We start from the raw sequence: 13,852 nt of genomic DNA, 5'->3' as shown, positions 1-13,852 counted from the left end.
TTTGTAGGCTGTAGCTCTCTAAGCGTAACGGTGGTCGCCTATGTAAGCCGCTGTCCTGTAAATAAGCGCCCTCTCACCCGAAGGCGCCCTCCTGTAGGTCGCCACCCTGCTACACATTGCCGCCCTTCTGCTGATCGGCGTCCTCATAATTATTGGCGCTCTCCTACCTATTGAGCCCTCATGTGAAATTTTGAAGGACGCCTTTCTCCCTTTTGGCACCCTCTTGTTCAGTGCCGCCCTCCTACCTATTGGTTCCCTAGTCCTTCCTGTTGAATGTTAATCGGGGCCCTTCTCCTATTGGCGCCCTCGTGTAGATCGCCGCCCTCCTAACCACTGGCACCCTCCTGTTGATCACCGCCCTCCTATCCACTGGCACCTTCCTGTTGACCAGCGCCCTCCGCACAGACGCCCTCCTGTTCGTGTCATCCTCTTGAGCAAAGGCGCCCTCCTCACCATTGCCACCCCCATTTTAATCGTCACCCTTCCGCTCATTGGCGACTTCCAGTTGATGACCGCCCTCCCACCTATTGGCGACCTCTTGTTGATCGCCACCCTCCTATTGGTGCTCTCCTGTTCCTCGCCACCCTCTTACCTGGTGGCGCCCTCCTGTTGATTGTTGATCGGCGCCCTCCTACCTATTGGTGCCCTCCTGTTGATCGCTGCCCTTCTATCCATTGGCGCCCTCCTGCTGCTCGCCAACTTCCTACCTATCGGTGCCCTACTGTCGAAACTCGGGATGTTGATCGGGGCTCTTCTACCTATTAGTGCCCTCCTGTGGATCGCAGCCCTTCTACCTATTGGCAACATCCGTTGATCGCTGCCCTCCTATCATTTATTTACTCCTTTGGCATGTTTTTCAACTTAGTCGTTCTATTGCACATAGTTGATGTCTTGCCTGTGAAAACTGCCACAAATGAACGTGCATTCAGCACAATGAATGAAGTATCTATACCTACCAAAACTATCTACGCTCTACGATGCATAAAACACGTCTTTGGTCTTAACGGATTGATCCTACTTTACGTGCATCATGACATCTATATGGATTACGATTAAGTATTGTCAACAGGTTCGGGCGCAACAGCAGGCATCTGAAGTTTCGGTGATTGAAACTGGTTATGTGGGTACACTGTATGCATCTGTGAGAAGGCTATGAAGGCTGGTCTGAGGTAATTTGGATGATGTTTACGCATCTCGCGCTCCGGTATCAATCCGATACGGTGATCTGGTGCGTAGATATGCCACCGCCAATAAACTTTTATACATCGACACCCATGAGCCAAGCTTTCTGTACAGTTTGTGTGGCAGCGGCCCGACCAAACCTTAGGTATTTTTTACACCTTCAAATTTGGTAAAAGAGCGAGAGGAGCTTTGAACAGTGATCGTATAAAAGGCGTGCCTAAAAAGCGGAGGAAAAGGTTGTTTTCAAAAATTTCGCGCGCCTTCGGCGCAGCATTTCAAGAACACTTGACCTTTTGTGACCTGGAGTATAAAGAATACACACGATGCAAAATCAATGCAGCACGACCTATACGAGGTTACGCAAAAAAAAAACTGGTGGCATGGTAAAAAACGCCTCCCAACCCCCCAACCCCCACTGAACGATTTTTATCTCGCGACCGTATGGCGCCCTCCTTGGGTGAGGTGGCGCCCTCCAAACCCTTGGCCCCCCCCTTCGCGATTTTCTAAATACGCCGCTGTATGCCGACACGGAGCTGTGGAGGAGCCGATAGGAGGGGCGGGCGCCCGGTAAAAACCGCCCCGACGCCTGGCGATGGAAGACACGCGAACTGCAGGGCGGATGGAGACCCGGGGACCCTGTCCTGGCCCCACAGACAGACGCCTGGAGATAGCACACAGTGCATATGGTACGAACCACATGGATTCGAGTGTGTTAGCTATTTACACCTGTATTGACTGCAAGTGCACAGGGACTTCCTGGCTGGTGCGCCGCAGCGGCTGAGCCCATAGCGGCTCAGTGCGCCGCTGTGGCTGAGCCGTTACAGTCGGACGGTAGTATCCCGGTGGGACAGGCTAACCGGACACTCAGACGTGTAGGTACCCCGGAGAGGTACGCTCCTTTCGGGTTTGTCTCCTAGTGGCTGCCTGGTAGGGTCACCGGATGGGTTAAGGCTAAGAAGGACAGGTGGCGCGTATGCGAAAGCTTTAAAGAATATTATCACTTGCAAAGCGGTAAGCTATTCCATGCAATGCAAAATCAAACCTTTTTCAAGCGTATGATAGCAGAGAAGCAAAGGCGCAATAGTAGATGACCTTGTCTACGTAAACCGCAATGCCCTTTATGGAACCGGGCCAAAAAGCTGATACCGTCGACAGCAGGCCTCGCTGGGCTGATAAAACCAGTTTTGCCGGCTGGAGCGGTCCAGGGATCGGCCTCGCTCTGATGGGGTACCTGTGCTGCCATCTACAGAAGATTGGCAGGTGCTGAGGTGAGTATACCCGAACGCCATCTATCGGTGCTGGCCAGGAATCATCCTGTCAAGCGTCAGTATCTGTGACTGTACCTACTTACAAGGCCTTCAGTTTACGAGAGGCCTGCATTGAGTGCTGCCCATGTCAAACACTTGCCACTCTCATGCATCCAGCCGATGACTAGCTACTGTCTGGCACGGATTCTCCTCCCCGCTTCTTTTACTCACCGCTAGGGGGCGCGGCTCACCGGTCGTTTGGTCGATACCCACGCCGTTTGTTCCACTCACTCTGTGGCGTTGGAAGGGAGGACAACTAGTGATCGACGGTAGGCAGCACCGAGTACCGGAGGCTTGTCCTCTCCTCTAATTTCGTCTCAGCACCACCTCGGCTGGCTGTCCGGATGGGGCGCGATCCTCAGTCTGGCGACAGCAGCGCCGTCAGGTGAGATGAATGTGAAGCACATCACCGAACCTAAGAACGTGGAGAGACGCGAGTTTGTATGTTAGATAACTGAATAATCTTACAGAACAGATTGCAAGAAGCCTATAGCAGCAAATACGAAACGTCTTTGAACATTACCGTTGTGCAACCAACAGCTTTCTTAGCGCTAGAGGTCAAACCACCTAAGAACAGCCGTGCCATCCACTCACTCACTCACTCAATTACATTACCAATGTGTGCCATTTATAACTAGCTCGTGTCACTCTTCCGTACCTGCCCCTCGCTGCCCCCAGGCGCCTGCGGTCGTCCCGGCGGCGCTGGCAGGCGGCCTGGGACCGGCAGGCGGCGCGCCTGGAGGCCGGTCAGCCGTCGGCTCTGGAGGCCACCCGGTGCCGGCTGTTCGTGCTGGATCTGCCCCTGGCCGGTCCGCTGCCGCCGGACCCCCTCACCCGCAGACAGAGGGACAGGGTCGAGGCGCTGCTGGCCGGCAGGGTCAGTCTGGAGAGGACCGTCTGATCAGAGCCGCTGGGACAGGGTGGAGGCGCTGCTGGCCGGCAGGGTCAGTCTGGAGAGGACCGTCTGATCAGAGCCGCTGGGACAGGGTGGAGGCGCTGCTGGCCGGCAGGGTCAGCCTGGAGAGGACCGTCTGATCAGAGCCGCTGGGACAGGGTGGAGGCTCTACTCGAAGGCCGGGTTAGTCTGGAGAGGACCGTCTGAGAGGCGCCGATGGGACGAACATTGTGACGGGCGTGTAGTGGGGGCGGGTACGCCATGTCTGCCTGGTGAGCGATTTGGTACGCGGGTCGCGCCGCAAGTCGCGCCGCAAACTTTCGGCTGTAATTCTAGCGTGGTAGATCTCGTGGGAGTGGCAAATTTTAGATTTTACATCCGCATATTCTACCTCAGTTGCCTCGGTATATGCTAAACGGCTGGCTTGTGACAGTTGCGTTAATAAACACTTCATTTTTCACGGCTGGAGTTTTGAAAATCAACGTCATAACTGTCCTAAGCAGGCGACAAATACAAAAAGCTTGCTACAGTCATATTGCAAGACAACAAACAATGGCTTTGAAAAATTCCAGTCCCGTTGGATCCTGGATGACACTGGCTCTCACACATCACTGTACTATCTAGGCGAGGAAGTTAACACAACATTGGAGTAAAATGTCGAGCGCTTAGCTCCCTAGTCAGATTCATAGCACAAGCGCTACAGTTAACCAAACGAGATTGCCGCTGGGTTCCTATAAACGAGCTGATATAAAAGGTGCAACGGATAATAAAATAACGCCAATGTCCAACAAATGTGAGCAAATAACTGACACGTGACAAAGTACGACACACTCACACAGCGTGACGATAACGAAGCGTGTTTGGTTAACTTATAAAGCGTGTTGATTGCAGCGCGATTCAGTAGTATTGGAAATGCCCGTCGCGAGGGGCGTGCGATCACTCTCATACACAGGAACAAGCGACGCACGCCAGTTCCGCTACAGACTACGTTATACAGCGGTTCACCTGACTTCTAGCTGCCTGACGACGGCGCGGCGCGCACTACAAGGACAACGAAGCTTGCTGCACCCGTTCTGACCCCGGCAGTGTCGCTCACTGTGCCTCTCCGCACAGACACTTCCGACAGCCAATCTCAAACTACTCTGGCAAGCTCAGACACTGATGGATGACGTCACACCAGACTGCGACCGACGCGCACATGACGTCACCACGGGCGCCTACATGACGTCGGCGTGCTGCCGCAAGCTGTGCAGCCGCAGCTGGTGGAGGGAGACCTGGGGCTGGCAGCAGGACGGACACCATAGAGCGCCCAGCGTGGCCTCGGGCCGCCACAGGCGCGCTGCCAGCCGCGGCTCGGCCGCCAGCCGCTGCTCGGCGCAGGGCACGCAGAGCCGCGCCGCCGCCGGGCCCGGGGTCTCGGCGGCGCCCTCCTCCTGGAGCAGGGCGGCGGCGCCGGCCGCCAGCGGCGCGTCACACTCGCAGCAGACGGCGGCGCCGGGCAGGGACGGCGGCGGCGACACCTGACTGTCCCGGCCGGCGCGGTCAGAGCTGTCAGAGCCGCTGCTGTCCGGGCCGGGCAGCGGGCAGTCGCAGCGCGCACAGACGGTGAGCCGCAGCCGCCGGCCGGCCGCTGACACCAGGCAGGCCGGGCGGCCGGCGGCCGGCTCGGCGCCGCAGCGGCCGCAGCAGGGCCGCGCGCCGCCCGCCGCGTCCTCACCGGCACAGGCGTGCAGCCGCCGGTGGGCGGCCAGGAAGAAGCGGCGCGGACAGCGGGGGCAGCGCAGCGGGCCGCGCCACTCGCCGTGCCGGTACAGCCGGTGACGGCGCAGCTGAGACACGGAGCGCAGCCGGCGCGGACACAGGTCGCAGGCCAGAGACTCGGACTCCGAGTCCGACTCGGGCGACTCGGCGCCGCCCTCCTCCGAACGGCATGTGGCCGGCGGCGAGCGGCGCTCGGCGCGGCCGCCGGGACTAGGGGAGCCGCCGCCGGTGCTGCCGTCCGCCGACAGCGAGCGGCGGCGTTTGCGGGGCGGGGAGCGGCGTTCCGAGCGAGCCTCCCGCACCGGGGTGTCGCCCTCAGCGGCGTCTGCCGCCGGAAAACCCAACGAAGCCCACTCCTTGGGAGGGTCCTCCGCCGGCGTTTTCTCCGATTGACTAGATTCATCACTGACGTTGTTCTGATCCACAGCGGTCGACTCGGTCGACTCACGGTCATCCTTTGGCGCGGGTTTATGACATTCATCCAGAGATCGTTTCCTAGGGCGACCACGGAGCTGGCGGCCGTCGTGGCCGTTCTGCTCCTCCGCCACTCCGTTCGTCAGTGCAGGCTTCTCAACAGACTCCTTCGAATCAGGTGCTGCACTGTTTGCTTTTAAGCTACCATCGTTCTCTAGGCCATTGCCATTGTTTGCCTCAGGATTCCCGTTCTTAGGTTCATCGCGCTTTTCACCGTCACTGTTACAAGTGTTTTTGTCTGCACCACCAGCTAGTTCTTCCCTGTCGCCATGTTCCCTCTCCTCGGCAGGATCCAATTCTTTCCCCTTATCAAGCTCCTTCTCTCCGTCACGATCTAATTCTTTCCTCTTATCAAGGTCCCTTCCCACATTACGATCTAGATCTTCTTCACGATGTTTCCCGTCTCCGTCGCTACACTCCTTAGTTTCTTTCTGCCTTTCCACTTCCTCGCCCGTCTTCGTCCCGAGATCAAGACCATTTTCATTCTCACTGCTTCCATCTTTCACATCACCACCCTCCTCCCTATCACCATCACCATTCTCACCACCTTCGCCGTCAGCGCCGGCGGCACCATCATCACCAACAGCACTACCCGTAGCACTGCCACCATCCTCACCAGCCCCGCCGCCGTCCTCGCCGTCCTCAAACTCATCCCCGGGCACCTCTCCCATTCCGTCCTCCCCGTCCTCCACATCCAGCGGCTCCTGTTTGATCCCCGCCAGCTGCCTGGCCAGCTGCCGCTCCAGCAGGCCGCACGGCGGCTCCTCGTCACTCTCTGCCGACCCCTCGCCGTCCCCGGGCTCCGTCTGCGGGGTCAGCAGCGCGCAGATCGGGTCGTCGCCGGCGTGCAGCGTCCAGTGGGCGGCCACCACGGCCGAGGGCACCTGCAGGCCGCAGAGCAGGCAGAGCAGGCGGCCGCAACGGTGGCGGCGCGCCCGCTCCGGCCGGCAGAAGGTGCGCGGGCAGCTGGGACAGAAGAGCACCGGCAGCTCGCCGTGCCGCTGCAGGTGGGCTCCCAGCTGTCGGCCGGAGGGGGTCGGCGCCGCGCACACGGGACACAGGGCGGCCGAGAGGAGCGCAGCCGCGTCCAGTCCGGCGCCCGGCACGCCGTCACAGGCCTGCAGCAGGTGCACGCTGAGACCGGAGACGACGGCGGCCGCGGCCGGCTCGGCGGCGGCTACCGGCAGCCACTGCAGCGACGAGTCGTCAGAGGACGAGCGGAGCAGCCGGCCCGCCTCCAGGCCGCGCTGCTCCAGCGGAGATAGAACTGTGGGAGACAGGGAGAGGAGAGGAGAGTTAGAGATGGGCAGGGAGGCTGACAAACGTCTTACCACTTCTTTAGAAACGTAGAATTGTACACATGTATGAACATGGTCGCTTACAAGTTACAAGCATGCCGCCACGAGAATTCCACATTCGGCACATACATCAACTCTATCTGACACCAAGAATTGTTCAGGTGCTGCCAAATTCAGTCTCCACTGCGATATTCTTACCACTGCGATGAGCACCAGCTGACCCCCAGCTCACCGTCGGTTTTGAACCAGTAGGCGGTGAGGGCGTCGTCGCGGGCGTGTTTTAGGCAGTGGGTGACCAGGTTGTGGGACCGCACGTGGCCGCAGGAGCCGCACTGGAACTGAGAGCCCTCGGCGATGTACTCGTGGCGCTCGCTGATGTGCTGCATCATCTTCTGCCGGCGGTCCTCGCGCTGGCCGCACACCGGGCACCAGAAGGCCATCTGGCGGCGGGAGGAGTAAACTGTCAGGACGGAGGTGTTCCGAGTTATATCACATGTATCGGGTACCGCACACTGGCCGCTGGCCACACACCGGACACCAGAAGGCCATCTGGCGGCGGGCGGGGCAGACTGTCAGGACGGAGGTGTTCCGAGTTATATCACATTTATCGGGCACCGAACACTGGCCGCTGGCCACACACCGGACACCAGAAGGCCATCTGGCGGAGGGCGGAGAGAGCGGTCAGGACGGAGGTGTTCCTAGTTATATCACATGCATCGGGCACCGAACACTGACCACTGGCCACACACCGGACACCAGAAGGCCGGCGGAGGGCGGGGCAGACTGTCAGGACAGGACGGCGGGGGGCGGAGGACTGGAGGTAGCCCCGAATCATTAAGCCTATCGGTGACTGATTAAAAATTGGTGAATTGTGTTTTAAAAATTAAACACAAACCATCAGTAATTAGCTGTATCTACCAACAGAAATGCAGTTATTCGCAAGATCAGAGCGCCACAGTCCAATTAAAAAGACACCCTCTCCCGTACCTTGAGATCGTGCGCGGTGAGGTGTCGCTCCATGAGCGCCTCAGGCAGTATGAGTCCGCAGCGGGCGCAGACGCGACAGTGCGCGTCCCGGACGTGGCTGGCCAGCTGGGGGACGGTCAGCTCACAGAGCGGACACAGGCCGGACGGCGCCGAGTCTGAGAACGACGGGCGGCGGGAGGTCAGGGGGCGGCAGAGGTTCACGCACAACCTCACTTAGGTGAGGCTGGAACTGTGTGTAGGTCTCCACAGATGAAGTGACACTGGCTCCTTTCAGTCCTTTCCCAAATGTAGTATTGGCTGGTGATTCTCCCTGGGGTGACGTGAACACTGTACGATTCTCAGCTAGAATATGAGGCGAGTATAGTTACCTGAGTGATTATCCCTGAGGTGACTGGCCAGGTGAGGTGAGGATTACCTGTGGGATTACCCCTCATCTATCTGTTGTGTATTACCTGAGTGATTATCCCTGAGGTGACTGGCCAGGTGAGCGATCAGACGCTCCTGGTCCGAAAACGTTCGGCTGCAGACTGAACAGGGAAACGGCGCCGTGGTCTGAAATACAACGGAGTCGTTATCATCCATTGCTATCAGCGCCTACATAGTAAAATACAATGTCGCATCACATAGCTATTTCACTAAGCCGCGGAAAGTAAACATCTTGCATAAAAAAATCATCAGCTTGATTTCACCGTGAGTTTTGTGAGTTCCCTTTCAGCAGCCTAACGCGTATTTGCCAAGAAACAGTCCTGTAAGAGACTGCCAGCTCACCGTGAGTTCCCGTGAGAGTGCGGTGAGCGCCGGTGAGATAAGCGGACCGTTGGAGGTCTCCGGGGCGGAGCTGCCCTCCTCGGCAGACACAGAGTCCTCCGCCGCGCCTGGAATACAACGAACAGGTTAGGGTACTTCGTAGTATTGGCAGTGCAATGTGATAGTTTACGCAGCTAAAAACGTATCTTATTGTGCTTAGAAGTATTGGTAATGGAATGTTATAGTTTACCGAACTAAAAACGTTTATTATTACATTAATTTGCTGATCGGTGCTATGCTGAACCTTTCATCTAAGAAGTCAACCATCAACATTTGCACATAAGTAGCTAATATGCCATCACCGGCCCAATGCCTACCGGATATTCATGCATCACAAAGCATTCCAGCTACACACCCCAAAAGCAACTCAGCAACCCCCCCCCCCCCCACCCCAAATCCTCACTCACCAGCGCTGGCCTGCCTCGCTCCGGTGCTCGACCGCCCAGCTCTCGGGCTCTGTATTTTCGGCGCCTGCCCGGTCCGTGTCGCGCCCTTGGGGCTCTGTAGTTTCAGCAGCTGCATGTGCCGGGTGACCTCTGATTTGCGCCGGTGCCGCTGCTGACACAGTGCGCAGTAGTAGCCAGTGGAGAGCGGCGCTGGCGGCGGACTCGGGTCAGCGGCGGGGGCCGGGGCGGGGGCGGCGGCCGCCCCCCGACCCGTGCCGACCGCCGCCGCCAGCGCCAGCGCCTCCTCCTTGTGCACAGTCAGCACGTGACGGTTCAGCGTGGACTGGTTGTACAGGATCTTGGAGCAGAAGCGGCATGGCGCCGGCGTCGGGAGTTTCTTCTCCTCCCTGAAAACGGACGGCAGAGATAAATAACGCGCCAGAGAGCTAGGGTATGCTGCAGTGCCTCAGCGTAAAGTAATACCACGGTAGCACAGCATAATCTTGATCAGAGTTTACTGTCAGTAAACAGTTATGAAGAAAAGCATACCTTATACCATCACGAAAGGACTCTGATCAAAAGGTCAGACAGCACAACCAAACAGTTGCAAATCAACAAACAAATGCCTCGGCATAATATTAATTCTCTCAAGCTACTTCCTTCCGACTATTCCCGTCCCGGGTTCGCGCCAGCCTCGCCCCAGCCTCGCTCCCCACCTGTGATGGACGTCGATGTAGTGTCGGGACAGCGAGAAGCGCGAGCTGAGCTTCTTCTTGCAGAGGGGACACACGTTCGGGTGCCGCTCGGTCCAGTGGGACGGCACGCGCTGACTGAAGTCGGCCCAGCGCAGCTGACATATCTGGTTACCCCTGCGGGAGGGTAAGAGGGGAGTGGGTCTCAGCTGACATATCTGGTTACCCCTGCGGGAGGAGACGGGGCGAGAAAGGGGTCACAGTTACAGGCGTTGAACAGCGCTGGTAGCAATCAATGGTCACCGATCAGCGATAGGAAATAAAACCGGGCAGTCCAAAAAAAAAAAAAAAAATGTTATTGGGGGTCGGTGCTCCAGGAAGTCGCAATTTCGAAAAAGTACACACGGAAAACTTTATACAGATTGTAAAACAGTTAGACCCAAACAAGCCTTATAGTAGTCACTCGACCAATAAAATTATCAAAGGTAACGCCAAAATCTGTTTCCTTCGTCCTCCCACATGGCGTCTTACTTTTCGTTGATGTGCAGGCCGAGATCGGTCTGCTCCTCCAGGGCGGCGCGAACTCCCAGGAACTCCGACTGAGACGCGTCATCGCGGCCGTCCGGGGATAACTGCGGAACAGACGACGGCAGGGAGGGTTATGGGAGGGTTACGGGCCGTCATCGCGGCTGTCAGGGGATAACTGCGGAACGGCGGGGGAGGGGTTACAACATGCCAGGTCGGGCAGATCACTGCGTGAAGACGGGAACCAAGGAGAGATGTAATAGAACAAACCTGCTGGAATGGACGAGCAACTAAAATAAACACAAAGGAAATCGGGAATAAGAACACGATGCCCATTTTGCAGCCGTTGCCGCTAGCACTAAATCGTTACAACGATAAAACATATGGGGGAGGGGGTGGGGTAAATTAAGGGAAAAGGTACGAGGTGCGTGCTTACGAGCGCCAGAAACAACCAGCAGCCTGTCCTGTGAGGATCGTGCCTATTTACCTTTTCGATCATTATTCGCCCATCAGCGGCGCGCGTGCCTGCCAAGCAGGTGAATCCTCCCGCCGACCCCATTCTCCCACCGTATCAACACCGGCGCGGAGGTGTGTGCGTGACTGCCACCGCGCGGGGCGCGCAACGCTTCAGAAATACGCAGCTCTACGGCGCAAAAAGCCGCCACAGTTACTCCATTGTGTGCAAATTAACTGCTCGATGGAAACAAACAGGCAGACAAGTGCCTACCGCTAGTCATGTACAAATGTCTCTGCACGTGCAGTAGCTAATTCCATCGCATGGCTGGATGTTGTGTGCGTCATTACAGACCGGGTTCGTCGGCTCGGTAGAGGCCGGGTATGACGGCAGGAACTGATATCGGCAATATAGCGCCGCTCGCACGGCACGCCCGCACGTGCTCTAACATGGTGCACGTGCGCGTGCATATGGTTTGCATGATGCAAACATGCAGCGTGCCGACTTGCCGAGCCATTCTTTCCTCGATCGATGGCTCACACTCGCCCTTTGTCTTTAAGGTGACTAGCTATACTTACTTACATAGCTACCCGTGCGCAGAACAACATGGCAATGATATCCGACAGGCGACATACCTATCAGACAAATAGCTTGCTATAGCATACAGCAAATCTGAGCACAAAGGGGTGAGTTGAAACAAGCCTCGTCACAATGAATCGGAAAAGTCACATTTCTCTCCGCAATGTCCAGTAAAATCTAACCTCATCTGTAGAATAAGTTGATAAGTAACCAAGCAGCAATGACTCAGTGCTCTCACGGAACCCGCCACCCTCTCCCCCTTCATTCGTTCCCGTCCCTCACCTCAGCCGCTGCCGCGGCGGCGTCCAGTTTGGAGCTCCTCTCGCCGCTCGGGTACCAGGCCGACTCGCGCACCTCCACCTCCAGCGGCAGCGACAGGTTCAGCGGGTTCTCCTCACCGCCGGCGGGACGCTGCCGCTGCCGCCGCTTCTTGCGCCGCCGGCCGGTCGACAGTGAGCCGCTCATAGTGCGCCGCGACCGCCGCGCCGGCGCCACCTACCGCCCAGCGGCGTCAGACGGCCGCCGTGCCGCCGAACGGCCAAAGGGGGCCCCTGGAGGAGGATAGGGGAGCTACAGTTAACATCCACAGCGTGTGAGAGGGCAACAGTGAAATACATCACTGCAGTGATATGGAAAGGATGATTGGGTTCAAAGATACAGAGAACCTGGCATTCAATTTTCCCTAAAAAATCATGGCATCACGCAATCCATAAGACTGCTAGAAAAATAATATAAAGCACATAATATCAGAGCATCCAGGCCTAACTACTTTTTGTGATAATTCACCTTCACTGTGATAATTCAATTCACCTTCACATTAAGTCTAAAACAGTTGCTTATAGGTTATTAAAGCAGCTCATTAAATTGTTCATTAAAACAGCTACAGCTGTGTATTAGTGCAAATACCCTGTCTGAAATGATAGGGTTTGCACTGCTGATAGGTATTCTTGAGAGCTCACAGCTTAAAAGGTTGAGTAAATCATAACATAGAAACACATAAACAACACATAAAAATGAACAATCTGAACAATCAAGGTTTTCAGATAATTGACAGGAAGTAAAGTACGGTCCAATTGTAGGTTAAATAATTACTACACTGATTTTAAACAGATAATGCTCATAATTATGTTTTATCTTGTAGTTCACACAAAATTTAAATATTTGCATTTAAACTTATTATGAGTCTCAGTAAGTGACTTTTTCAAGGAGCAACACAAACAATTCACATTTGAGAGCATTTTAGTTGTAGCATTTCCTATTTCATGGCAAATATTATGCATAGCTATGGCAGGTGTAAATTTCATTAAAACACAAGTAAAGGCACTCACTATGATATAAATAAGTAAAATATTGATCCCATCCAATTCAATGCTCATAAAAACAGATTGGTGGGTACTGGGTAGGTACCTGTGTAACTGTCATATGCTCTGTATCTTTACATGCAATTGAATAACCAGGCACTGGCAAAATGAAAACACTACAATTGCCTGATAAAAGCTCCTTCCTCCTTCAGATTCACTGCCCAGTTTGCATGAAGCAAAAGATTCAGTGCTAGTGAATAAAAAAAAACCTAGCTAGGCACTAGCCCAAGTCTATCCTAAGGTAAAGGTGTAGGTTACCTGCTTAATGGTTACCTATGCTAATGTTAGGTATGTTAAAGAACTGGCCTCAGTCTGGTCATTTCAGGACTCAGGTAGGTGCAGGCTATTCTACAAATAAAAGCAGTAAAATATGTACTATTGTTGTGGGAATATTGCAAATAAATTAAAGCTTTATAAGTAGGGAGGCAACAATTACAATTACAAAGGTGAGCTAATTACAAACTGCAATGATTCAAGACTTAAATCAGTCCTTAATTGATTGCATAGACCAGCATCATCAAACCAGGGGACAGGCAAATTTAAGGAACCCAAGTATAAAAGTAATATGTGATGTGAGAAAAAATATATCTTTACATCCAAACATATAATCTAAAAAAGCTTACAATTCATAACAGAATACAAGCCATGATTTGTTACTTCCTGATCCGAGATCCGTTCGGAATGATAATTGATCAAGAACAACTTTATCACTACCAAAGGCTGAAAGACTTAACAAATCTTGAAGGCATCATAGGTATGCAGACACCTTCTCAAAGACAAAAGCATGAATTGAAATCAAAATAATATGCGACTCTTACCAATCCACTTCAACTTGAACTTGTAGCTTATATATATAGCCCAAAGTAAGCTCCTATTGTTCGTTCTTGCATCCTGAAAACTGAAAATTACCTCAAATTGTTTTGGCCCTATTGAATTACTTTAAGTCATCCTTCAACTACTGCAATAAAAAAGTATAATAATATTGAAAAAAGTAAGACGTAGCTCCACGACCGCGCAGTGTGCAAGCGGCCGAATTAATGTGAGAAAAAAAAAAACTGGGTGTTCGTAAAGTACTCACTGAAAAATGAGATCACAAAACTTTTCCTCTAATTGGTAAATGCTTTGCTTTCTCGATTTTGATTGG

The 13,852-nt window shown here is 54.4% G+C and overlaps 1 protein-coding gene across 1 annotated transcript; it reads right to left on the bottom strand.

The window, feature by feature from the left end:
- Positions 1–4,601: 4,601 nt before the first annotated feature.
- Positions 4,602–13,763, bottom strand: LOC122381080. Its single transcript, XM_043364852.1, has 11 exons — positions 13,527–13,763; positions 11,630–11,898; positions 10,321–10,421; positions 9,814–9,966; positions 9,119–9,504; positions 8,673–8,779; positions 8,357–8,456; positions 7,905–8,059; positions 7,150–7,357; positions 5,091–6,886; positions 4,602–4,751 (listed from the first exon to the last, which is right to left on the bottom strand). The coding sequence occupies exons 2-11, from the start codon at positions 11,810–11,812 to the stop codon at positions 4,602–4,604; spliced, it is 3,339 nt and encodes a 1,112-aa protein (XP_043220787.1). The 5' UTR covers positions 11,813–11,898; positions 13,527–13,763.
- Positions 13,764–13,852: the final 89 nt, after the last annotated feature.

The sequence above is a fragment of the Amphibalanus amphitrite genome, unplaced genomic scaffold, assembly GCF_019059575.1.
Source record: "Amphibalanus amphitrite isolate SeventyFive unplaced genomic scaffold, NRLGWU_Aamphi_draft 000113F_arrow, whole genome shotgun sequence".
Lineage (NCBI taxonomy): Eukaryota > Metazoa > Arthropoda > Thecostraca > Balanomorpha > Balanidae > Amphibalanus > Amphibalanus amphitrite.
This window is presented reverse-complemented; position numbering and strand designations above follow the sequence as displayed.